Below are 25,554 nucleotides of genomic sequence, written 5' to 3'. Positions count from 1 at the left end.
CTTGTTAAAATTTTGACAATGTAAATCAGAAAATTCCGTCCAAGTTTCTAATCCAGAAACTAGATCTGAAACTAGGTCCAGACCCATTTTCCATCCAACTTTCATACTTGTGACTTGCGCACTAGCACCAAATTAGAACAAATTCCGTGCTACCAACAACTTTATTATTTTTATACTCTTGAACATAACCTCAAATATAAGTCTCTTGAATTAGGTACATGTACATAGCAAAAATGAGTTTCTTTTGCTTGTTATTCATGTTTGTTTCCTAGCAATTTAAATTAACCTCAAAATGTACAATATTGAGATTTGTTTTCCGAAATTGGCAGCACTGCCATTGAAACACAAAAAGTCAATGCATCAAAAAGCGGTAAATTTAAATTTCTAGTATAGTGTCGAATCTAGCACAAGTTCTAGTCAAAGTTTCTAGACGAAAAAAGTATAATGTAAATTGAGCTTTAGAAATTCCGCTTTATTACGATTATATTTTGGGGGCAGAAATATTAAATGGTCGTTGCGCCGAATTTGAAATCAAATGTGCAGTGAGTTGCTTATCTCGAGATATATTTGAGCAGTTAAAATTTGAATCCTGTTGTTCTGGGATAAAATTACAATTTTCCAAACCTACATAAAGAAGCGTTTGAATAAAATTCTGATTTAGGTTTGGAAGTACAATAACAATGCTGTGAATTTACAAGATAATCATGCGGTAAATAAAATGTTGTGCGGGTCCAACGTCACTGGTAGATGCTTGAGCTTTAGCATTTAAAACAAGTAATTCCTTTCTCGCACTTCTGAACAAATTTTGCGATTTACATGGTGTAAAAGAACTGCTTATGAGGTAAATTGCGCTCTTCTTCTACAACCGCCTCAACAGCCTCGTGAAATTTAGTAAAGCGACTAACTTTAATAATTAATTTAATTGGCTCTTTCGAGCTCTTTTGAAAAGCTTTGAGAGCAGAATTTGAATTTAAATTTTGCATTACCGTTGCCGACTGGACTCCTTCGCTTTCAATACATAAAGCATTTAAATCTAAACATAATTTTTCCACACGATTTGCAAACGACCTTAATTTCCTCATTATAATTATATTTTCCCTACAAGGTAAAAATTCAGTTTATTTTTGCCCTCTATACTGAAAAAATTTGTTCTAAGATTTCTTATTATCCTAGTCTTCAAATTACATGCCGAACTTGATAATTTAGATTTAACCAAGCTTATATAAATAAATGTGGGTACTACATCGGTATCCTCAACAGAATGATATGAACTTGTGAACTTCTGCCTTATCGTCTGTATAATATCGCATATACGAAAATTTAAAAAAAGAATACCAGAGGTGGAGTAATAACTCACTTTTAAGAGCTAACTTTCACATGATGAACAATTCAGAAGTTCCTTCTTTGGTTTTGCCTTTTGAATGAACATGTCTGTAATAGACTAACTAACTAACCAACAGTCATTTAGATTGTCCCTACTTACTTCACAAGCTATCCTTTACCATTCCAACGCATTCTACTAGGCACTTAAAAACCTTCACATATCCTACTCCCAAATCCAATCTCCTTCGCAGAACTCCCTCCTTAATAATGTCCAGTAATTATAATAAGATTTGCCAGAACTGTGACATTCATTACGCAATGTTTTAAGCTTTGTTGATGGTTAACTGAAAATTGTAATTTTGGTTTGTGCTTTCTATCTTAAAAGCGTGTCATCATCCTTTTTTTTGCTTCATTTTCTTTACTTTATTTATTTTTTTTGTTAGTTCTCTTTTTATCAATATTCTATTTTTAGTTTAGAACTTAATTGTCAAAGGTATTTATTTATTCCACTAGTTACAATTACTTACTGCAATATTTATATTGATTTTTATGTTTTCTATTTTTAATATTAGTTCCTACTATAGTTTTAATAATGCAGTATGCGCTTAACGATTCATTTATCTTTTTTTGCGATTGTTCATATATGGATTATGAGTCTGTTGAACAACAATAAACATTATTATTATTAATAGATGTAGGGAACGATTAAATCGAGCAGGATTTGCCGTTCACGAGCGCTTCTTCTAGTCGTCGTTCTCTCGATGTATTTCTTCATTGCTTTGACTACACGAATCTCCTGTTGTAACCTCCTGAGAGATCAGAGAGTCAGTGCTACGTTTGTGTTCTTTAGTGCTCGAAGTTTATCGTTAGTGTTAGTACTAAAGAAACGCACATACGATCGTTAGTGCTGTTTTGTGGTCAAAGATTACGATTCTAACGTTTGTGGTTTTCGAGAAAAGCAAAAAAATACTAAAATATTGTGTGAAGTTAACCCGATTTATGATATATTTAAAAAAAAACACACACACAAACACACCTACTAGTTAGTGTTACGTTAGTGCTGTTTGGTGGTCGAATATAATGTTATTGATTCATTATACAGGGTCCTACAACAGTGCGTCGGTCTTTCGTGGCTCATACCTGGTAAAAATATTAAAAAATGATCAAAGTCCTCGTGTGAGATCGAAGGGACTTCAGCGCATTTTTGTGTGGCAGATCAGTGTTTTATTAGCCAATATTGACTCCACCATCAATAAGATCTTGCCGAAAGCCACCACGTTCACTTTGTCGGTACCATTTTCTCACTTACCGTGCATTCGCAATTCGCGTTTGAAGTTTTGACTCCACCGTCAGTAAGATCTCGTCGGGGGTTACCATATTCCCTTTGTCGACACCCACTTGTGATCACCCGCAACAATTCGGATTTGTAGTTTCGACTCCACCATCAGTAAGATCTCGTCGGGGGTTACCACATTCCCTTTGTCGATACACAGTTCCGACGTCCCGTTCATTCGTAATTCACATTTTGGTAGATTTCGCTAAAATCCCGGCATAAAATCGTATTCAACTTTTGGGTACTTCACATAGCTCGACCTTCTATTAGTGACACGAGAAAGAGAGACCGCGATTCGCGCTGTAAGAAACTTTTGGGCGCCCAAAGTCGACTACCCCTCGAAGCGCGCCGCGCAAAAGGTGGTTTATTTCGCCCCTAGGAAAAAAAAACAAAATTCCGCCACGCAGGAGTTGTGCGCGTTGACAAGATCTTCCCGACGACACCAATTTGAAAACAATCGGAGAAAAACTGTAGAAGAAGATAGATAAAAACTGAAAAATCTCCAGGTTAGTATAATACGCTCGGGGATGGCGTCCAGATGTCGTCGACTCCAAATCTTGTAGCCCCATCCCTAACGTTCTTAATTACACGGCCCCGATAGTTACATGTACACTCCTTGTCTTTTTACAAGCGTTTTTCTACGGGCGCGCATTTACTGCCAGCCAGCCAGCCAGCCAAAGTGAAATTAAAAGCTACTTTTTACAAAAAAAAATTTTTTGCAAAAATGCGCTAAAAACCTTTTGTGCTAATGTCAACTATAGATGGTCGCGCATCTAGAGAAATTATGTTTGAATGTACAGGGTGTCGCATAATGCGGTGCCAATAGACAATTGATTTTTTTAATTGGAACACCCCGTATATTATTAGTAATTTCGACGACTAGACTAGACTAGACTATCGAAGAGAGAAATAAAATAGTGGTAGTTCCATTTGAAAAAAATAGTTATGGCACTTTGAAATATGGAAATTTTACTACTTTTTGTGAACACCCTGTATCACTAATTTCTTCTTGCCTTTTATTCAGATTATCTTTATTGATGGCTTATAGGAAATTATTCGGAAAGAAATTAATAATTTGGCAACGTTGACAAAAAACCAAATATGTAGTTAATAGGTTTCTATATGCAGAGGTTAACAAATGACATCGAATAAGCTAAAAATTGATAGGTTGTTCCGTTTAAAAAAATCAGGTGTACAAAGGGGACACCCTGTACATTCAAAAATAATGTCTGTAGATGCGCAACCATCTACAGTTGACATTTGCACAAAAGGTTTTTTAATATTTTGTACCAGGTATGAGCTAGGAAAGGCCGACGCGCTGTTGCATGACCCTGTGTATTGGTAATATAAAAAACATTTTTCGAGTTAAGTTCAGATTCCTGTTCTATATCTTAAAGCAAAACAAGGTCCTTTTGCATTGACGTCTTTACCTGGATGCGTACTGAGAAGACATTGAATATTTCTGTAATATACCAGGTATTAAATATACCTAAAATATATACGTACTTTGTAAGATATACTAGGGATATGCGAATTGGAATATCACAGATATTTTGAGAATAAACTTAAAGGAATATTCTCCATTTATTCTGAATATTTTTAGAACATAATGCATATACACCATTTGGGATATTCTGAAAATAAACTTACATGATTCTCTCAGTTTATTCTGAATATTATTTGTATATATACTCAGCCATTTTTTGTGTGAACTTAATACCACAAACAGAATCAATCCAACTACATTTGTTTCTGAGATACAGGGTGAAAACGAAAAGTGTCACTTTTTGGGATGTTATCATATCTGACTACCCATGTAAAATGGAAAAAAGGTAAAAACTGCCTATTTCAGGTATTTTTTCATAGAATCCAGTGACGTAGTTTGGACAGCCGTTTCTGAGATTTGACCCCAACTTGGTATTCTTTAAATGCAACACTCTCTTTAACCTCAATTTTTTTGTATTCTTGTTTGTGATTACATGATGTAGGTATCGTCCTAAGTTTTTTTTATCATTTTTCAACATTTTAAAATAACGTGTGTGCCGTCAACCATTTTTATTGATTGGCAGCTACTGCTTTAGTTATAGTGGATACAATAAACAAAACAAAATCTTCATGAATCCATGGCCTACTATTTAAAGAAGTAAAAAATAAGGATTTTACTGATTTTCATCGTTAAAATTAAAAAAAAATATACATCAATGTAATCAGAAAAAGGAATGAAAAGCAATTGACGTTGAGATATACCGTGTGTTGCATTTACTAAATATCATATTTGGGCCAAACCTCAGAAACGTTTCGTTTTCACCCTGTATCTCAGAAACAAACGTTGCCGTCATATCCATTGGTCATATCTTGGAATAATCCAGACGAACGTATACATTCTATGGATATTTGGGATATTCACACTTACGTTAAATGTTAAACTCGCTATATGTAGCAGTACTAACTTCGAGCACTAACTGTCGACACATGTTTGTCAAATTATTTCATGCGGGCGGGGTCAACTTCACATGGGTACAAAATGTATTTTGGAATACGTATATTTTCAATATTTCAACGACACTAAAGCTTCTTACTGATTATACGTTTATACCGAGCCTCGTACCGAGCTCTTACTTAGCTTTGCTATTTCTTATTATACGAGTACATATTAATATGTAGGTACTTACTCTAGAAGCTACCTATTCTCAAACGTCTTGTAAGTAATAACATCGAGTATAAACTTCTAGGTAAACTTCATAGAAATAAATCGTCGCAGGTACTTAAGAATTATTTTCATTGAATGCTTTCTAATTGTTTCTCAACTACACATGATTTCTACTAAGTGAACACATTTGAGTTAAAAACACAAATTTTCTTATTTGTATTTACGCACTACCTATACATCACTTGTACGGTTAACCCTTTTCCGACCTTTCCTTTTAATTAAACCAAACGTTGCGCATCTTTCAACGCGTATATTTACCGTAGATCTTTGCTACTTAACGAAATTGCCACTAATTACACCCTTACGTCATATAACGTGATTTATGGCGAGACTTCTCGCACTTTACAACCCCTTAATTGCCGAATTTTTCATTTTATCAATTTTCGCAATTCGTGTAGTTTACGTTGAGCATCAACTATCTTGATTTATATACAATTAATGTGTCTCTTACGCAATGTTTCAGTTTTTATTATTATCTGTCAATTGCCTTTGCCCATTTCCCAAATTGTTGGTAATAGATACAAAGTAACATTGGCAATGAAGACATCCATTAGAGTTACTAACTTGATTTTCCAACCTAATGAGAATTTGTTTGGCAATCCAAAGGTAGAAAATTGCCCTTATATCGAAACACAAAAATAATAAATGTGTAATATGTACAGCTACCTGAATATACAGCACGACACGAATAAAAGATAAATAATGAAACGTGAAAAGCAATAAGAGCCAACAGAACAGATAAGATGAGGTAAACATTGAATGCGTCCTCTCTATATTATTCTGTAATCTTCTCTTTGTTCGCGAAAACATGGAGGTAAACTTATCGCAACAAATGAAAGGAGGAAATAAATTCGACACAATCATTCCGCGACGCCATCTTCAAAGGAATGGGAACGTTATAAATGAAAGAATGTTTATTTAAGCGATCTATTGAGAACCAACGATGTGAAGTCTTTTAAAATTTTCGTGCGGAAAACTCGCGCGCGTTTCACGTATTAATTTTATGAGGGAAATTGTGTTTTTTCCCACCTCCGAATTGGAGGATGAAGCGTTATCTCCTTTTGAGAAGTGTGTTGGTTTTTCGAACGAATCGGGCGTATTTTATCTATTAATTAAACAGAATTAATTAAAAGATTGTTTCTATATTTTCCAGATTAAGAAAGTTTATTATGGCCGTTTTTTGTTCAAATATACATTTTATTTATTCTTTTTTAAATTTCGTCGTATAAGAGCATCGTCCACTTTTTGTAGTTTGTCCTTTGTGCAGTAATGAACCGATGTCTTTGTTAAATCTTAAGTTGCTTGGTTCTGGGTTTTCTTGAAGTAATTTGGATATTGCTTCCCATTGTATTGAACAAGCAAGTTATGACCCAAATTTTAAAATTCCTAAGGGGTTTATTAGACGTACAATGTATTGCTATGTTTCATAGGTTTGTTTGATACTGAACGTTCAAGGTACATTTTACTTGCCTTTGATTGTCTCAACAATTGATTAATTTGTCTAGTTAAGGAAATTGTTGTTATTGTCTCTTTTCATTAAAGTAAATTGTGGACAATGATCGCCACTATTTTTGAAACACACAAAACCACAAATTCTGACAAATTTTATCTATGCAATGAAACATCTGTAGAGTAACCCTGTCATTGGTTGTTTCTGTTGGGTAAATAAACTATCATTATTACTATTATTCAAACAACTAAATATTTCAAAGAGATCTTAAACAAAATGTAGTGTATTTTGGTACAGTTTCGAGGATATATTGTAACGTGATTGATAAATTCGGGTTCGATTTATATCAATATTTATTAAACAAAACTAAAACACTATAAAAACTGTACAATTTGTATCGACTATTTATATCACACACTTCGCAATTTATATTTCCGCGCTCGTTCGGTAGTAGACTGCCGCGATGTTCGGTCCGCAACCATTTATACACGCAAGCAATGTAAGTTCAGAAGATTCGCGTAATTACCAGATAGTCTCTAATATTCCTATACAAATCCCACTATCGCGCGCGTAGAAAATTCCAGAGCGCCAAAGGCGACGTCATGTCTGGAGCGTTTCCGTTACAATATTTTTCGTATTTGATACATTTTTCTCAAGAATTTTCAAGTTAATTAAATTTTAAATGTCCTACCTATTTTGTAGCGCATATACACTGCTCTGAGAGAGGAAAATTGTTATGAAGAGTTCAATCTTATAGGGGTATTGTACGGCATAAAAGTCTCCATGAAAGACCGCATGGAGTGAAGAGTGTCATCCTTGTCATTTTGTTTCCATTCCTGTTAGCCACATGGGCATCGATTCCGATAGGGCTAAAAAAAAAATAACCAGTTTTCCTAGTTAGAAAGCACCATAAACCTGTTGTGTAAGTCACCATCTTTAACTGGACATGTTTAATATGTAGACTATGTTGATAATTACCTACTTCATATTTGGGGTGATAGATTTTAACGTAACTGTATAGTGTGTCTGTAGCCGGTTTATAAAAGTAATGCATAAAAGGAATTGCTTGTAACATTAAAGTCATGGTCAGTCAACGTCAATATCGAATTTCACTGAAAGTGAGCTTTCGGTAAGCTCATTTCAACTCATTGTAACATAAAAATCCGAGCTCCAGAAATATTCATTTCATTACCTAAAATGGAAAAACAATACCAATTTCTTGCACTGAAAAATATTGTATCTAATGGTCATTTTTCGCATTATTTCATAACGTGCCTCATCTCCATGTCTATCTACAGAGATTAAAGCTAAAAATATCCATTCGGTCCAAATGAAATCTGTAACTTCCATGCGCTTATAGCTGTCCCCGTTGTTACCATAAATATATTAAACGGGGCATATGTCACTTTAATCCCCCCGAGTTGAAATGGCAATTTATTACCATCGGGAATAAGGTGGCACAATGAGTGTTCCAAAGCACTGAAATGAATTCCATTTTCTACTGGGATGAGAGAAATTACGTTAATTACGAGTCGGTAAGGAGGAATGGAAGGAAAATTTTATATTTCGGTTTAAAAATTGATACCTCCTATAATAAATAACGAATTTCCGGGAAAGTTTAGCAAAAAAAAAACCTACGCTAGTAATCTAAAGGGATTACCTTATAACATAACTACCTATAAAATACCCTTCCATTTATCTGTAAAAATGAAAAACGAGGGTTATGAAAAGTTAAAATATACACACACATTTTTACACAGCTTCACAAGGAAACTCCACGAGTAAATATTAATCTTATTAAACGTTTATAATTGATTGAACATCTTTTTAGAAAGGGTGTACTGCAGCGCAGTCTCGTAAAGATGATGATGCCTACATTGAAATTAGGTGGTAATACATGGTCGTTTAATTAGCAGTGATAGAATTGGTAATAAAGCGGAATATAGACGAACCCATTTCTCTAAAGTAATCAATACTCCCATTGTGTTCGGGTAGTGTCCCAAATCGTGAAACAATACCCCAAATTACAGAGTAAGTTCTCATTGCCAGATAATTATTTTATTGGTACTAAACGTCTGAATCACGCATTATACGAGTGGAGACATTTCAGATTCGTACTTTCTCAAACAAGTGCGCACACGCGCGAATGCCTAAAGCGTATTTTTCATGTGTAACTTGTTGCACCTACTAGAGTTTGTGGGTAATTACTTTTACAATAATATAATAAAATAAATAAATAAAGTCGCATGCATAAGGCCATTTACTAAGTGCATGCGCAAAACTAGTTTTTGATACAGTAGGTACAGTCCTTTGGTTGATGAAGTGGATCTGATTGAGACAAACCCAGAATATGCTCTAATTCGGCATGCAAATGGCAAAGAAGTTAAAGTTTATTTAAAACATTTGGCTCCAACAGGGGACGTTCAATTTATGGTCGCGAAGAACCTACCACAAGTTCGCTAAATATAAAATTAGCAGAGGGAAAATTCATTTGTTACCTTCACGGTGGTGAAGCCTGTATCTATAAAACGAAGCAAGTTAGGACATACGATTATATGAAGATTTCTTATTTTTGGCTGGTAAATATTTTGCCCTCAATTTTGAATCACCCTGTATTAGGTTACAAGACGCAGTTTTAGTGCAAGAATGCATCGTTTGCACGAACACTAGCACACTAAAAATGAACATTAAGTATTATGAAATGTACAATTAAGTAGGTACATAAGAAAATTACTTGCATATAAACGTGTAAATATTGTGAATAAATTAGTATTAAGCGAATGCTTGTACTTATTTTGGGTGTTTTTGTTTTGGGTTTGATAATACCAACGATGCTGTTATTCTGAAAAACGATCTAAATATGTTGAATGATTGGTGTATCATGAATGAGCTTAATTTGAACATTAATAAATGCAACACAATGACGATAAGTAGGAAAAGGAATATTATGCTAATTATTACATAGAAAGCTTAGAGCTTAAAAGCGTTGATACCATCCAAGATCTTGCTGTTATGTTTAACAGTAAGTTTAATTTCAAAGACCACATCGATGTCGTAATAGCAAGATCTTATAATATGATGGGGTTAATAAAAAGATCAACCGGGAATTCTTAGTCTGTATTTCCCATTTATTAGAAGTAAAGTGGAGTACTGTTCCCTTATTTGGAATCCAGTAAACACAAAATATTACAAGAAAATGGAGATCATGCAGAATACGTTTTTAAGATATTCATTCAAATCGTGTTTATTAATGACCGCCCTGTATATTGTTACAAATTTTGAAATAAAATGAAATTCTATACAAGGTCTATAACGTATAACTAGTAGTGGTCGGTTATTGTTAGGAATTTGCATAAGAAATTTTGTTCGAAGTAATTTTAATATTCCTAAAGGCAAATAATGAAACGCGATCGCTGTTTTTTTAGGTAATTCCAAGGCATATCTGATTTATTGTAAAATGAACCTTTTTATTTTGTTGATTTCTACGGTTTTGAAAAACGGAAAATTATGAGTAATAGTATGAACAGATGCAGTATTTTTTTTCTGAATTACCAGATGGTGTTTTAACTTTGAAATTTTTTCTTCACTTTTTTTAATTTGTACATAAAAAAGAAAGTCTTTCGAATAATTTAATAAAAATATTGCCTTGTAATTTGAAAAAAAAGTTGTATGACGTCACGGCGCTAAAAACTTAGATATTAAAATTCGTCATTTATAATGCCTAATGTACATTCGCAATATTTCAGCAACCGTTTCAGTAACCGTTTCGGCGAAAAATTTTTTTTAGTTTTTAACTAACATTGTTTTTCTCAATTTTTTTTGTAATACAACCTGGCACAATTTTTGTAGGTTGTACACAGAAAAATAAGGTCTTTCGAATAACCTAATAAAAATGTTAGGTTGATATTTGAAAAAAAAAGTTCGATGCCGTTGCGGCGCTCCAAAATTTTTTTTTCAAAAATCCGGCTCGTTGTTTTTTGTTTCAGTACCTATTAGTCTAGGCTAAATAGCTCTAAAATAATTTATTTTCAAAAAAAATAGTTACCGGGTGGAACCGGGTTTTTCAGGCAGGTTAAATGAATAGAAATTGGGAAATAGTTATTTACATATGAGTATGGTAAATCAAGGTTTACGTTAACGAGTGAGATGTTTACTGCCGAAGCGTAGCTGAGGCAGGAATTTCGAAACGAGTAACGTTAACTGATTTAACATACAAATAATGTAAAACATTTTATTTCATACTGCTCTTTTTTCTATTAAAATGCCATACAATTTTTGATTAGAACGTGTACGCGTTCAATTGAAAGCAAAAGTCGATCACTTGATTTGTTTGATCTGACAGTAGTTTGACACATTAATACATAGGTTTAGATGGATGTCAATTGATGTTGCTAGGCAACATTTCCAGTCTGGTAAAAATTTTCAGTCTGGTAAAATACGATTTACCAGACTCAAATCAGTCTGGGAAAGCGGCGATTACTAGATAGTATGAAATAAAAATAATTAAAACAGCTGAATTTTTCCGCGGGTGAAATCCCGGGGGTTGAAAGGGGTGGAAAGCGGTGTTTTGCAAATTGTGGCAAAACTATTAATTTTAGACGACAATGTTCAATGTCAAAGGTATAGAGATTAAAAAAATGAGCAACTTTTGTACCTACACTATTTTCACGTAACCTCCAATTTTCGTCTTTTATTCTTATTTTTGCGAAAAAAAGTCATAGGGGTTTGAAATTTGAAGGAAACATACCTTGTGTTATGATAAAAAAGAAAAGAAGATAATTTTTTGGGCCTGTAAAGTTGATCCTGATTCTTTAAAAGTTGCTTAACATGATCTAAATGTCGACATTTGATGAGATTTTATTATGTCCAAAAAACGGTGATCGCAATAGCCACCTAGCTCGCGCTAGGAAGCTAAAAATTGCTGTTGCTTTTAAAATAAACAAGGGACGAATGAGCTAATATTAAACATCTGTATATTGTAGACATCTTCCTCCCTTTTGTAATATGACGTTTGGTAAAAGAAAAATCAAAAATACTTTTAAACAACTCTTTTAAATTTGTGCCGAGTAGATACGGATTGCAGAGCTCGTTATAATGTATTCAAGTGTAAAGGCAGAGACAACATAGGGAAATTCAAACACACTTAAATAGCTAGCTGAAAATTTGATATAATATTCCCAGTCACCGCCACTTGAGAATTACGTGTATCCTTCAACCTGCGTATAGGTTCAAATAATTCACAGACATTAAACATAATATTTCGTGTAATGTGTACCTACATTCGAAAAGAATTATTGGCGTTTCTCCAGAGAAACTAACATTTATAAAATTGTTTTTAAAAGCACGACTGGTCGTCACATCTATTATTCATTGTATCCTTTGTTACAGGTAAGCGAACAAATTCAACTTTAAACAAAGTTTGCCGTAGCATTTCCGGGTAAGTGACATACCTTCCTATACGACAAGATTTATACGCTAAGAAAGTCCATGTTTCGCTTCGATACTTAAAACTACTGACTCGAAAAATCTCATTTGAGATTTTGCCTCGTCGCTTCAAGAAATTCGAATTAAAATCGATTTCGAGTCGTCCTGTCGCGATAACGATCTTAATGAAATCTTTAGATTCGAATTATACACCGATAAATAATTGCCCCTGAAGGAGTTCCTCGACGCTCGTTGATCAATTAAGTTTTGGAAACGCGTTTCAATGTAAAAAGAAGCATCGGTCACGAAACGACAAGCCATGATGGGAAAAAGGAGCGCAATTCATTGCCGTTGACAAATGCTAACCCATTGAACTCGATTCTTTCATTATAATTCCCGTTTCACCTCCAATTCAAGAACCGAAAAGTTATTCACTTGTTTTGTGCCGATTTGCGCTTAATTTTCACATTGCAGTATCGCATGGTGTTGTCTGCTAATGAGCTTTGCGGTTGAAACGCGTTCATTATATTTATAAATATTTTTTTGGTTTATTGGAGTTTTTGTTCTACCATTGAATAATAAATCTGAATATTATTCAATGGTTCTACTTTTTGTGGTCTTTCGGCGTTCATATTATAATAAAGGGGAGAAAGGTCGAGGTCATCAGAATACGTGGTTTGCATATTTCTGGTATTTAACATTCCGTTGTCTTATTTCCCACCGCCATACTTTCTGCTTCAATCGGAAATATAAAATGGTGGCGCTAAGACTCATAAATGATTGCGGAGCTCGCTGTGGAGTCTGTAAGACAGGGTAAATATCTTTCTTTCTTATACGCCTTTCCAGAGAGAACCCTGGGTTATCAAAGAAAATAAGCAGAAGCAGTATCTCGAATTCATTTCCGACTTTACATTCATTTAATGTAAACGAGGAGACATTAAGATGAGATTTATTATATGCGCACGGTAAACAACCGGAAAATAGAATAACGGCAAACATCATAATTTTAAATGAAGACTCACTTTTTCGGGCACCTTTACGGCTTTACATTCTAGTGCAATTAATGTTAAATTTAATTTGTTCTCGACAAAAAACTAAACCAAACAGTTGAAGCATGAGATTAAGATGGGGATAGGGTAGAAAATGTGAGCCCGGAGCATATAGTACGGCGTCTGATGAAAATCAGTGGAACGTGAATGTAACCTACAAGAAGCTCAATAAAATGAAATAAGAGAATAGATTTCGCTAGTCTTCTAGCAATAGATCGTGTTTTATGTAAATTCCAATTAGTAACCGTCGCATCGCACCGTATATAAGAGCAAGGTATAAACCTACATGGAATGTGTATTTTGTATTCATAAAGTAATTTAGCAACTCCCACGAGCGTATAAAAGCATTTCCGAATTTGAAACTATTTCAATGCGCGCCGGAGTTAACTTTTCAGATTTAATACTCCTAATTGTTACGCCCAAGTTTTCTGTCTCCAGGTTGCACAATTGCTTTGTTTGAAAGTTATGTCTGTAGTGTAGCGCTTTTCATGCTAATTTACTGTTCGATGTTCTGTCCAAGTTTGAATAAGAACAAACCTGTAAGTGTAACTTGTACAAACTGAAAATTTCGAAACCACAGACAAAATACTTTATTATTTTAAAGAGTATCCATAGTACGAGAATGAACGGTTTAGTAGGGTCAAAGAGTACTCTTTGGTATAGTTAAAAAATACAATTGGTAGACATCTTCTGCATTACCAATTTTTCATTTAAGTTTACATTTAAATTTTTTTGATAACCACTTCATCGATTTTTAAAAGTAAAAATTCCTACACTATGTACTAGAAAATGTGTGCTAAATATTTTTTTCAATCATCTATCCTGCAAAGGGAGGACATTTTGGAAAAAAAATGTTTAGGACAAATGATGTAGTATGTACGTAGTAGAGAGATTTTATAAATATTCTACTTTCAAAAATCGATGGGATGGTTACCAAAAATCTTGTTTTGGAATTTATCGATCGCCATTTAGTTATTTGGAGAAATAAAAAATAATTGCAACTACAAATCTTTTAGAGAGCTGAAAGATTTTGTTTTCAATAGCCCTTAAAACTAAGGGAGTTATGACGACTTTTTTTAAAAACGAAAGAACGCAAACTTCAAACCGTGGCACAAAATCAAAAATTGGAACTAAGAAAAATTGTTCGTTTTAATGAGTTTTAATTGTCGTTTTCGGGTGTAACGACTTAGTTCGACGCCCTGTACCTATTGTTGTTTCTAAAATTTGTTGTTGTTTGTTAGATGCGCTTATATGCTAAAAATTGGGAGAAGAAATGAAATATCGAATAATAAACAGGGTGTTCCATTAAAAAAATGCAATATTGGTGTGCCACGCCTCTATGGTCAACTCTGTATAATTAAAATTACTACTGCCTAGTATACATTAAGAACCTCAAATCTTTTGTATGAAACTTTTTTTGATACCATGTATATTGTCCCCGTTCCCACACTTATCAGCGACCCTGTATGTATATACTTGTAATCGTTGATGATCTCGAAGTTAAAAAGCGACTTGTAAATAAAATTAAACAAAAAAAAACAACATGAACGTACCTACGTGTTATGTGGATAACAATTAATTTTGTGTTCGAAAAGCTAAATAAAGCATTTGAATTAATATGAATATTGAAAGTTCATTGGGCACTTTAGAACTATGAACAAAACTGTCGACAAGTAAGATCTTTTAGCATATTTCCAATAATCAAAGAAATGCGCTAATGATTGCAGCTGCTTTACACCAAGCATGGGATAATTACTGCTCTTTTTAATCGAATCGAATCGGCACTTTTTTGGTTCGTATATTCAACTGAAGAAAAAGTTGATGTGTTTTCAGATCAGTAGGCAGTATCCTTTTACACATGCGCAGAAGTAACTTTCTTATTTATAGACCGATTTTACCGAAATTTTACCAGTAGCACTTTTTATTAATAAAGGTAAATCGATCGATTATATAATATCAAAAGATTTTAATAAAAATAAAATGGATGCATGAGAAGTAAATACAATAAATGGAAAGTGCTGGGTCTCAACAGTATGGAAAAGTTTGAAGCCGACTGAAAATGAAATATATTTACTAGAGGAATTTGCATTCGCGTTCCGCTTTCAACATAACTCCGCTCATTATAACTGTAGGTGTGTAATAGTACAGTCAATCTGGCACAAATTTGTAGAAAAAAATACCTTATAACTTTTTTTTACATAAATCGTTAAAGTTGCCTTAGAAAAGCTTAACTACAAACATCCGGGATGGTTCCGTGGGGCAATTTTGAGAAAACTCAAAAAGTTTTTGTATTCGATTTATCTCGAAAACGATAAGATTTTCAAAAAAAATTTTGGGTGCTCTAACATGAAAAATGAATGAAATAGAGGGCGCCAAAGTCACCAAAAAACGGTTTTTCTACTTTTTCACCGAAAAAAAATTTTTTCCTCACAATTGCAAATGAAAAAGTTATTGGCCGTGAAAAAACCTACAAAATGCATATACACTTTTTTACGTACAATGGACCGTTGTCAAGTTACAGTGGGAATGATTTAAAATATTGTATTGTAGTTGTAGAAGTTAAATGGAGTTGTGCGTTACCCAGTGAGTTACTAATGGAAAAAGTTCATGGAGAATATAAAAATAAAAGAAATAATAAGTAAACATATTTTTTTAAAACTCAATAAGACAAGACTATCATTTATTGTTCATACAAAATCGTAGAAAACCCAATTTTATCAACGTGGCTGGTTTCTTTTCTGTCGTTGTTTTGTTTTCGGTGGCTGTTTCCACGATTCTACTCCAATGGATGCTGTTGAACTTGACGTTGATCCTGCATCGCTCTTCATTTCTTGACATTGGAGTCCAGTGGACGATTTGAGAAGGGTAGCGCAAGTCAACATCTTCAACGGCATCATTTTCCATGTCAACGTTTGGAAGAAAAATACATTACCTTTCAAACACTTCAGATTTTCGTCGGTGGTCGACGAACAGCTTGTAACATCTGTCATGAACTTTGAGATCAGTACTATTATTTTCAATCACTTTACTGTTGATTTCATCACCTCGGATTTTTCATGCCTTCAGCAACAACTGCCGGCCAATCGAACCCACACGTTGCTTATCTTCGACGATTTTTTTTTGCAAATAAAACAGATACTCATTTTTGGGAGAGAAAGTTATTAATGTTATCACTATCCACCTATTGGGCGCATAGAAAAACCTCCTATTGTAACGGCCACGTTATAGAATTTCCACAATCACCGTCTTTGTCGCGCTACAACTGGGAAACTATTCATTGTACGTAAAAAAAGTGTCTATGCATTTTGTAGGTTTTTTACGGCCAATAACTTTTGCATTTGCAATTGCGAGGAAAAAAAATTTTTTTTCGGTGAAAAAGTAGAAAAACCGTTTTTGGCAACTTTAGCGCCATCTATTTCATTCATTTTTCACGTTAGAGCATCCGCGCAATGACAAAAGTTGTAAACAATAATGTCCACAACATTTTTTGTTCAATGAAATTTTTTCAAAAACTCACCGTTTTCGAGATAAATCGAATCCAAAAACTTTTTGAGTTTTCTCAAAATTGCCCCACGGTACCATCCCGGATTTTTGGAGTTAAGCTTTTCTAAGGTAACTTTAACGATTTATGCAAAAAAAAGTTATAAGGTATTTTTTTCCAAAAACGACACTTTTTCGTGCCAGATTTACTGTACTATAATCACAAACTATGCTTTTATTTAGGAGTGCAAGTCCACAAAAAAAAATTTGCTGTGTTTAGCACAATGCCACCTACACATCTGCGCATGCGCGATCTTACCCAAAAGATTTTCAGCTGATTCTCCTGCAAAATAACGTTCATTTTCTGAACTTTCCGCATCTTATTTACAATCACAAACAACATTAGTTTTCCGGCGTAGGCGCCCACCCAGTATGTGATATACAGGGTGCGAAGAAAGTAGCACACCTCCCACAAAAACAGAATAATCGAAGGCAACCATTTAATTTGAAAGCGAATGTATAAGTTATATCAAAGATGTTAGAGCATATGGTTTCTTAACATCGGTCTTCACGTAGTATCCACCACTTGCATTGCGTGGGCACCTTTCTCCCATCATGGTTCTCGTTTTGAACATACTGAATACGGGAGGACACCCTATCGGACAGTAATAACAGGGGATAGCCTTGAAGTTATCTGTCTGAACAGCTTCGGTCCATATATCGATCGATCTCATGTGGTGACACATGCCTGCAACTCATAATATTATTAAGCGCGCTTATGCACTGATACTCACCTATCGACATTGGCAGATTCATAAAACTGTTAAGACTATAATCCGGCATCGTGCAACCGACCTGAATTGAGCCGCAGTTAATGTAAAAATCTGCGTGACCGCAATTGCCAAGGTAGCCCAAGAAACCTCCGTTGGTATGGATGACGTCCACGAAAGATGCGTCGGAGGAATCCAGTCGGTTAGGTCTTTCGGTGTCGACAAATAAAGGTCCGGCAGGATCAAGTCCTGTGATTCTTCCAATTTTTTGACGGCACATATTCTGCGTGTGGTACCCGGCCACACCTGACATGTGCGCGCCCAAAGAATGGCCGACGAAGTGAACCGTTTCGAGATCGATGTCGTAAATCTCGGAAAGTGTGCACAGGAAATCCGCAATCATCTTAGCCAACTTTGGTACTTTACAAACTGCAGTGGGGTAGTAATCCCAGGCGAGATCTTGCCAGTTGACCATAATTACGTTGCTATCGTAACGGTACAAGTACGCCTTTTTCATGTCCTGCATGCCGTACGCGGTGGGCGACTGCGCCCATCCGTGTATGATAACTATAATTGGTTTGGTCGGATCTAATTCCGGATTTTTCATGTTTAAAGGAACGGGATCCATTGGGTTGTCTCGCGTGAAGAGCTGCAGTTCGAAATCGGCACGTGTTGGGTTTGCGCATGCCACTGTACTCATTAAACTTGGAGTTTGTATAATCTTTTCCAGACTTGAAAAGAATTCGGATCCATCTTGTCCTCTGCCAGAACCTGTAATTAAAACGCATTTGTATTTTTTTATGCCATACATCTAAAATTCAGTATTTGGCTCGGTTACATCAAACTATTCCTGACATTATAGAAAGAAACGAGCTGTACCGTTCTATACTTTGTTCTTAGTTAAAAACACCACACTCCTTCACTGAGGAAAAGGAACTTGAATAATAACGTCTAACCGTTCTAATGAGGTCGTGATCTGTTGATGTCTATATTGGAAGGGTAAATAATATAAATGTTATAGTCATTTAATTAATACGGCGATTATTCTTAATGAATCTGTCCCTGTGAATTGAGAGAAGGAAAGCTTTTTGAACAACCCTGTACACAGGGTACATGTCTTTTTTTCGGAAACTGGTATTTTTTGAGTTATCTGCCAGTTGGCAGGTTCTTAGGTGACATCACTCTTCTACAACTCCCGGTCCATTGCCTATTTTTACTACCTTATTCTTTTCCCAGCATTTCCTGACCATATCCTCTATATAGATATTAAATAAAGTATGATGATAGACAACATCCTTGACCAACTCCTCTTCCTATTCCAAACCATTTAGTCATGTTATCACTCACTTTCAGTACAGCACGGATCAATCTTCTTTCTTTCCGATCCACACCACAGTTTTTCGTATTTCACATAATCGAACGCCTTAGGTACAAACTTACAGTTCTTCCTGCATCCCTGGTTCACAAACCTCTTCGGAATCCAAATTGCCCAATACCTCCTTAATTATCCTTCTCAACCTCCTATCCAACACCCGCAACAAACTGTTAGCAGCATGTTCCTCGCATTTCCTTGTTCCTTTCTTTTTCTGATGCGGGATCACAGCGGTTGTAAGTAAGTCTTCGGGCCATACTCTACTCTCGTAAATCTCATTACACAAATCCCTCAGTATCAACATTCCTTCTGAATCCTCATCTAAACACTTTATTAACTCTGCCGCTATCCTTACCATTCTTCATGTCTCTCATAGCCGCTTTTGTTTCTGACATCAATTCAGAATTCCCATTTGCTTTGTATAACTTTTCCATCTATTCAGTATCTACTTGGTTATCCTCTGTTAGCACCTTTCCGTCTTCGCTTTTGATGCTAATAGCTATCTTGCTTTGTTTTTTCTTTATCCCACACCATGTTTCTAGTTTGTCGATGTCGTACCTTCCTATTCGATCGAGCTCTTCTATTTCCTTGCATTCAGCCATTGCTCCCTCGCCCGTTTAGTTTCTCTTATTAATTGATTATGCAGTCGTTGTTGATTCTTTTTTCCCTCTGCCGTATTTTGCCCTATACACTTCCTCCTTTCTTCCATATATTCAATCATTTCAAATGCTAACCATGGCTTCTTTGTTCTTTTTCCTCTCTTATACCTCACCCTTTCGTTTGTCATCTGTAGTTTCATGAGTCTTCGTTGCAACTTCCGATTTCATTTCTATCCCTATTGCCCTTCCTATATATTTTCTACCTATCTTCCTTAATTTTACTAAATCCCACTATTTTTGCACTTTTTCAATTTTATTTCCAACTCCGCCTCCAGGAGGTTTCCAGGTGTAATGTCTCCGTTTATGATGTTCGAATCAATTGTTGGCTATGACCATCTTTTTCTTGTAGAGAAATCTATTAGGCGTACACCCCTTTCATTCCTTGATCCCAATCAATTCGCTCCAACGAGTCTGTCCACTCTACCTTCTCCAATCCCAGCTTTCCAGTTCCCCATCACTATTTCCACAATTTTAACGCAAATTGTTGTAGAAGCCAACTGTCAAAAAGGAAGCAAAAGAACATGATGCGAGTAAGCCTGATTAACACTTAAAATGTGCACACTCGATTTTTGGCACCCTATATCTATTACAGAAAATCATGACTTGGAGTAAAGCTTTGATGGCCAGTTTCATGGTTTGTGGGAATCATTTTCTTGTGGGGTATTTTCTTTATTTTCCATCATGATGTATTTGGTCAATTATTTAGTTGGATGGCCGCTGATTTGTACACGCAAGCACACCTCTAAGTCTTCCGTGCAGCTGTAGCTTTCAAATTCCTTTCTCAGTTGCTGTACTGCCACTCCTGCTCCAGCCACCTTCCAACCATTGCTTTCGAAACTCCCATCAACATCGTGAAGCTCCATCATGTCTTTCGAGTTGTTCTATGCGTTCTTTCTGTTAAAAACACTACATCTACTACCTACTTTTAGTTTTATGATGAGACAAGTTTTTAACAGAAAGAACGCACTGAACTCGAAAGACTTGATGGAGCTTCACGATGTTGCTGGGGTAAAAGCAATGATTGGGCAGTAAGCTGGAGCGGGAGTGATAGTACAGGAACTGCGAAAGGAATTTGAAAGGCATAGCAGGAAAGGCTTGGAGGTGTGAATGGGAGTGCAAATGAACGGCCATTCAAGAGTCACAACTAATAAAAAAATAATTGACCAAATAGAAGCGTTCTTGACAGAAAATAAAGAAAGTGCACCACAAGAAAATAATTCACAAAAACGATTAAACTGGCCATCAAAGCTCTACTCCAAGTCATGGTTTTCTGTAATAGATATAGGGTGCCAAAAACGGAGTGTGCAAATTTTAAGTGTTAATCAGGGATACTCGTATTATGTTCTTTTGACACTTGGTTTCTATAAACATTGGCGTTAAAATGTTGGAAACGTTTTACGAAAATTGACGTTACAAAAAAATGCAACCAATCTGACCCCTTTTGACGTAGCGTAGATAACTCAAGATATCTCGAAAGTTCATCCAATGGCAAGTACTTTGCCTTATATCATTGGATTCCTAATGAAACAAGGAATCTTTAGAGGGTAGTTTCATTCCGAAGTGACGGGAATATAATATTTTATCGCTATATTTGTGCCAGGCTGGGACGTTTTCCCATAAGGGCCCATGTTAAATTGGACGATTTTCAAATGTATATATCTTGAAAACTAATCCACTTTCATTTCATCTAAGTTTGATTACAAAATGACGGGAAATAGAAATCAGATGTACCTACTACTTTAAACTTGCTGCTATAATTCTATTCCCTTCACAAAATACTTTCTCCAAACCTTTCGCTACTTCTTCAATGATTCCTTGGAAGCAAATTCCTGGCGAGCAAGTATTAAAGTGGTGGCAAAAATAAATGCACGAGATTTCTGATCTGAAATTTCGTTTATTTTTGAAAAAATCGGGGTCAATTTAAGAATCGGTCCACGATTGGCAGTCGATTTACCTTATTATACTTTAGTCATCCTTAACCAAATTGGATTCCAAAGTTTGAACAATCTTGGCCCATATATTTAGTTTTCTCAAATCCAAAAATCGAAGCGTCCTAAACATAGGTATATTAATTCGTTTCTCATGATTTTAACGGAAATACGGAGTTTTTAATTTGGGGCTAGAAGAATGAAGGTTTGCGATCGCCATAAATTGTCTTTTGAGTTGTTCTCGACTTGTGCAGTTTTCAGTTGTTAAAGTTGGATCCTTCGGAGACTTGGAATCCTTGAGATCCATCAGATCTGTAAGATTCTTCGTTAATCTGTGTCCATAATGTTCGTTTGGAAAATTCGCTACAGAGGTCCCATGTGATGAATTTTCTTTATTTTTTCAAAAACCCATTTTTTTACTACATATGAGCCCTGATCGAATCTTTTTTACTAAACTTTACTAAAACCCGCTTAATCCATTATTTCCTGTCAAATCCGTGCATTGGACTTTGAATATAAAAAGTGCACAAACGCCAAATGACAATTTCGACATAATTATTATACACCTAAATGTGTAACGATTTCTCAATAACAAATTACCATATGTTAATCTTATATCCATCACATCAAAAATTTGCGTTTTCTTAGCAACTCTATCATAGGGGGAGAGACTTTTTTCTTCAAACAAGTATCAAACTGCGCTGGTAGTATGAAAAATCTCTAAATGCTTTGAACCATGAATTATATAATGACAATACTGCACATATTGAATACTGCAATGGTCAAGGTTCATGTGTGCAATAGGTACCTATGTAAACTAGATCAGTTTAATGGTTGTAGCGCAGTAATTACCCTAACTCGAAAATATTTGCAGAAACCTAACAAACGAAACATTTCGGTATTAAGAACCAACGAGGTCCAGATAATTTGGAAAGTAAATTATCTTATTATAATCGTTAATAAACTACCTTACACTAAATTAAACAAATTACACTAAAGTAAACAAGTCTTCTTCTATATAAGTTTCTAGCGGAAAACGAACGTTCATTCAGCGCAAATGGCTCGTGTAAGTGTAGTTGTTCTATTTTTCTTCGTAGCAAAAGGTGAGAAATTTGTACGTAATTGTAATTGATGACGTATTGATAAATAATTGTAATAGCATTTGCTCAAAATGGCACGCTTACTCTTGCCGAGCTTCCGAAGGGTGTGGTACAAGAATTGATCGTCATGTTGGGAGGGCAGAAGCTCTCAGAAACCGTGGAGTGCGTCGATCCTATCCCGTCCGACGTAGATTTTCTACTTTATACGCGGGATAACACAGCGGATCCGGTCGTCTTAGATCCCGCAAATCCGTTGAAGTTGGACTCGAATAAGCGATTGATTGTAATCATCCACGGATGGGTGCAAGGAACGCGTGGTTATGGAATGCAAGAGGTGAAAGATGCGTATTTGTTCCGCTATGATGCTAACGTGGTGATTGTGAACTGGGGACGGTTGGCCTTTGATTTGTACAATCGTGCCGTATGCAAATTGCCAAAGGTTGCCAAAATCGTGACCGATTTTCTGTGCCTGTTGGGTCAACGAAGCGACATCAACTTGGAAGCGGTTCACCTTGTCGGTCATTCCTTGGGAGGACAAATGTCGGGATTTATAGGACAGTTTTCTAAGTTGGTGTGTAAGCAAACCATTGGCCAGATCACAGCGCTTGACCCAGCAGGGCCCTTGTACCACAACGCACCCATCAATCGGCGACTGGACGAAACCGATGCCAATTTCGTATCAGTAATGCATACCAATGGCGGAATATTGGGCTACGTAAGCAAATGCGGTCACGTTGATTTCTTCGTGAATTGTGGCACCCTACAACCCGGCTGTGTGATTCCGAAGATCGACCTTAACTACTTGGTCAACATTAATCTGCTGTCAGGTAACTTTTTCCGCACTTCGAGCATTTTGTTTAGACCTTTTTTTAGTTGGATGCCCTCATTTCCGCGCAATGGATTTAATGGTCGAAGCTGTACGTACCAACGATTTTCAAGGGGTTCCCTGCGACGGATGCCCCCTGATTTGTCCGCCCATCGCCAGCTTCTTTAAAGCAAAAACTATCATGGGAGAAACGACTCCGAAAACCGCTAGAGGCGGACAGTTTGTTGTAACTAACTTCAAATCACCTTATGCCATTAAACTTCAAATGGGCATCGGTGCATAATTCGGGAAATTTCAAAGAGTTAAAATAAATAGATTAAAAAGTACTGACCGTTTACTGCGAGGAAAAATGTAAGGAGAAGCACAAACGAGAGACGTTCCATTTTCGAAAACACTTTCACCACTTATGGATTATATTTTGTAATTAATGCAATTTATAGATTTTTCTTTTTTTACGTAAAAGGTTATCTGGTTGGTTGTTTTTGTTGATTTTGATTGCTGAGGATTTCATTTTACTTAAAATGCATTAAATTAACTGACTCGACTATTTAGGTGCCGCGTTGCACGTGTCCATTTTTAATATTAATATTAAAGGCTTATTCAAAGGTCGATTTTGAAAGAGCTAACTTCTAAATTTATATTTGTGTACTAAACCAAATTACATTTGCATCGACAACAATAAAATACCGTTTCGGTTCTCAAACGCGTGTAGTAGAGAGTGCTTGTTTAAAGTTTTATCGTAAAAATTTTATGTGAGGGATGAGATCATAGGAACTAATGAGAAAGCCGCGCTTTTCAGTCTCATGACGTAAAATTGACGAATGCTTCAATTTAACAATAGTTAAAGACATTTTTGTTGGTGAAACGCTGAACCAGATGCATTTTTTTATATTTTCAAAATATGGATGTCTGGGAAAGTAACTAATAAAAATTATGCATGAGAAAATCATAGCTGATAATTGAGTTGGAAAATATAATTAAATAAGGGAACATACAATATATAAATGCATAATATAACATATAATATTATAATATATAACATACAATATAAAAATGCAACCTCTTCTCGCTTTAACATAACAAAAATTTTTAAGTAGATAGCTGTTGTAGTACATAAACAATTTTTGCCTCGAATCATTCAATAGCTGCATATAATAGTCAAAAATCCCACATAAGGTCATCTTCGCCCTTCTCTTTACCGAGTGAAATACATTTTTTAGTAATCTTGAGATGTAAATAAACACATTGCAAATGGGTTGCCTAAACAAATAAGTCAAGACTACCCTTAATTAAAATTAATGCAATTAGTATTTCTATCTGCTTCTATTACACGAAGAGATCGTATTCGCACTCTCTTACGTCGGTGCGTACACCACGAGCAGCTGTTTCGCTGCGTCCTTCTTTTTCACACGGAACAGTACAGTTGTCGCAATTTTAAGTAGCGCGCGAGAGAGAGAAACATGTGTATTGTTCTGTGCGATAGAGAAGGACACAGTGTAGCAGCTGCTCGTTTTGAATGTAAGAGAGTGCGACTATGTGGCAGAAGAAGACAGAAATATTAATTACATTAATTTTAATTATGAGTAGTCTGGACTCAATTTTTTTAAGCAACCCATTTGCAATGTGTTTGTTTAACACATATTAAAATGGCTAAAAAATGTATTACACTTGAAAACAGATGAGCGACGGTTGACCTTATGTCGGATCTATATAAAAATGTGCCCCCCCCCCTCTCGTTTTAATATAATTAATTTTTTTTAACTCTTTACATGACAATCATTTATTGGCCGGGTTGTAGTACATCAAATACTTTTATTTCGTTGTTTGATCTTATTTACATGATCCTCAAGTGCTTCTATAACTGCATATAAAAATGTAACCCCTCGTACGAATTGTAGAGTAAAATCGCTCTTATAGTACAATCATCTATCTATTGTTACCGTTGTAAAATTGTTTTAAAATTACGAAATTGTGGCCTCTTCTGTCCATAAAATTCTGGAAAGCAATGGTTCCATACACATGACTTGTGACCATTATTAATGGGACACCCTGTGCATACGCAGTATTAACGTTCCTATTTATTATGTATTCTTATGAGATAAGCCCTGTGATGTATCACTAACGTTAAAC

General features: G+C 35.4%; 2 protein-coding genes across 2 annotated transcripts; one reads left to right on the top strand and one right to left on the bottom strand.

Annotated features, from left to right (window-relative positions):
* Positions 1-17,254: 17,254 nt before the first annotated feature.
* LOC116159044 (phospholipase A1-like) lies at positions 17,255-23,892 on the bottom strand. Its single transcript, XM_031471938.1, has 3 exons — positions 23,756-23,892; positions 17,564-18,310; positions 17,255-17,517 (listed from the first exon to the last, which is right to left on the bottom strand). The coding sequence occupies exons 1-3, from the start codon at positions 23,805-23,807 to the stop codon at positions 17,294-17,296; spliced, it is 1,023 nt and encodes a 340-aa protein (XP_031327798.1). The 5' UTR covers positions 23,808-23,892; the 3' UTR covers positions 17,255-17,293.
* LOC116159043 (lipase member H-A-like) lies at positions 21,699-23,917 on the top strand. Its single transcript, XM_031471937.1, has 4 exons — positions 21,699-22,432; positions 22,522-22,601; positions 22,658-23,425; positions 23,472-23,917. The coding sequence occupies exons 2-4, from the start codon at positions 22,556-22,558 to the stop codon at positions 23,705-23,707; spliced, it is 1,050 nt and encodes a 349-aa protein (XP_031327797.1). The 5' UTR covers positions 21,699-22,432; positions 22,522-22,555; the 3' UTR covers positions 23,708-23,917.
* The last annotated feature ends 1,637 nt before the right edge of the window (positions 23,918-25,554 follow it).

The sequence above is a fragment of the Photinus pyralis genome, unplaced genomic scaffold, assembly GCF_008802855.1.
Source record: "Photinus pyralis isolate 1611_PpyrPB1 unplaced genomic scaffold, Ppyr1.3 Ppyr1.4_LG1, whole genome shotgun sequence".
Classification (NCBI taxonomy): domain Eukaryota; kingdom Metazoa; phylum Arthropoda; class Insecta; order Coleoptera; family Lampyridae; genus Photinus; species Photinus pyralis.
Note: the sequence above shows the minus strand (reverse complement) of the source record. Positions and strands in the feature narration are given on the sequence as shown.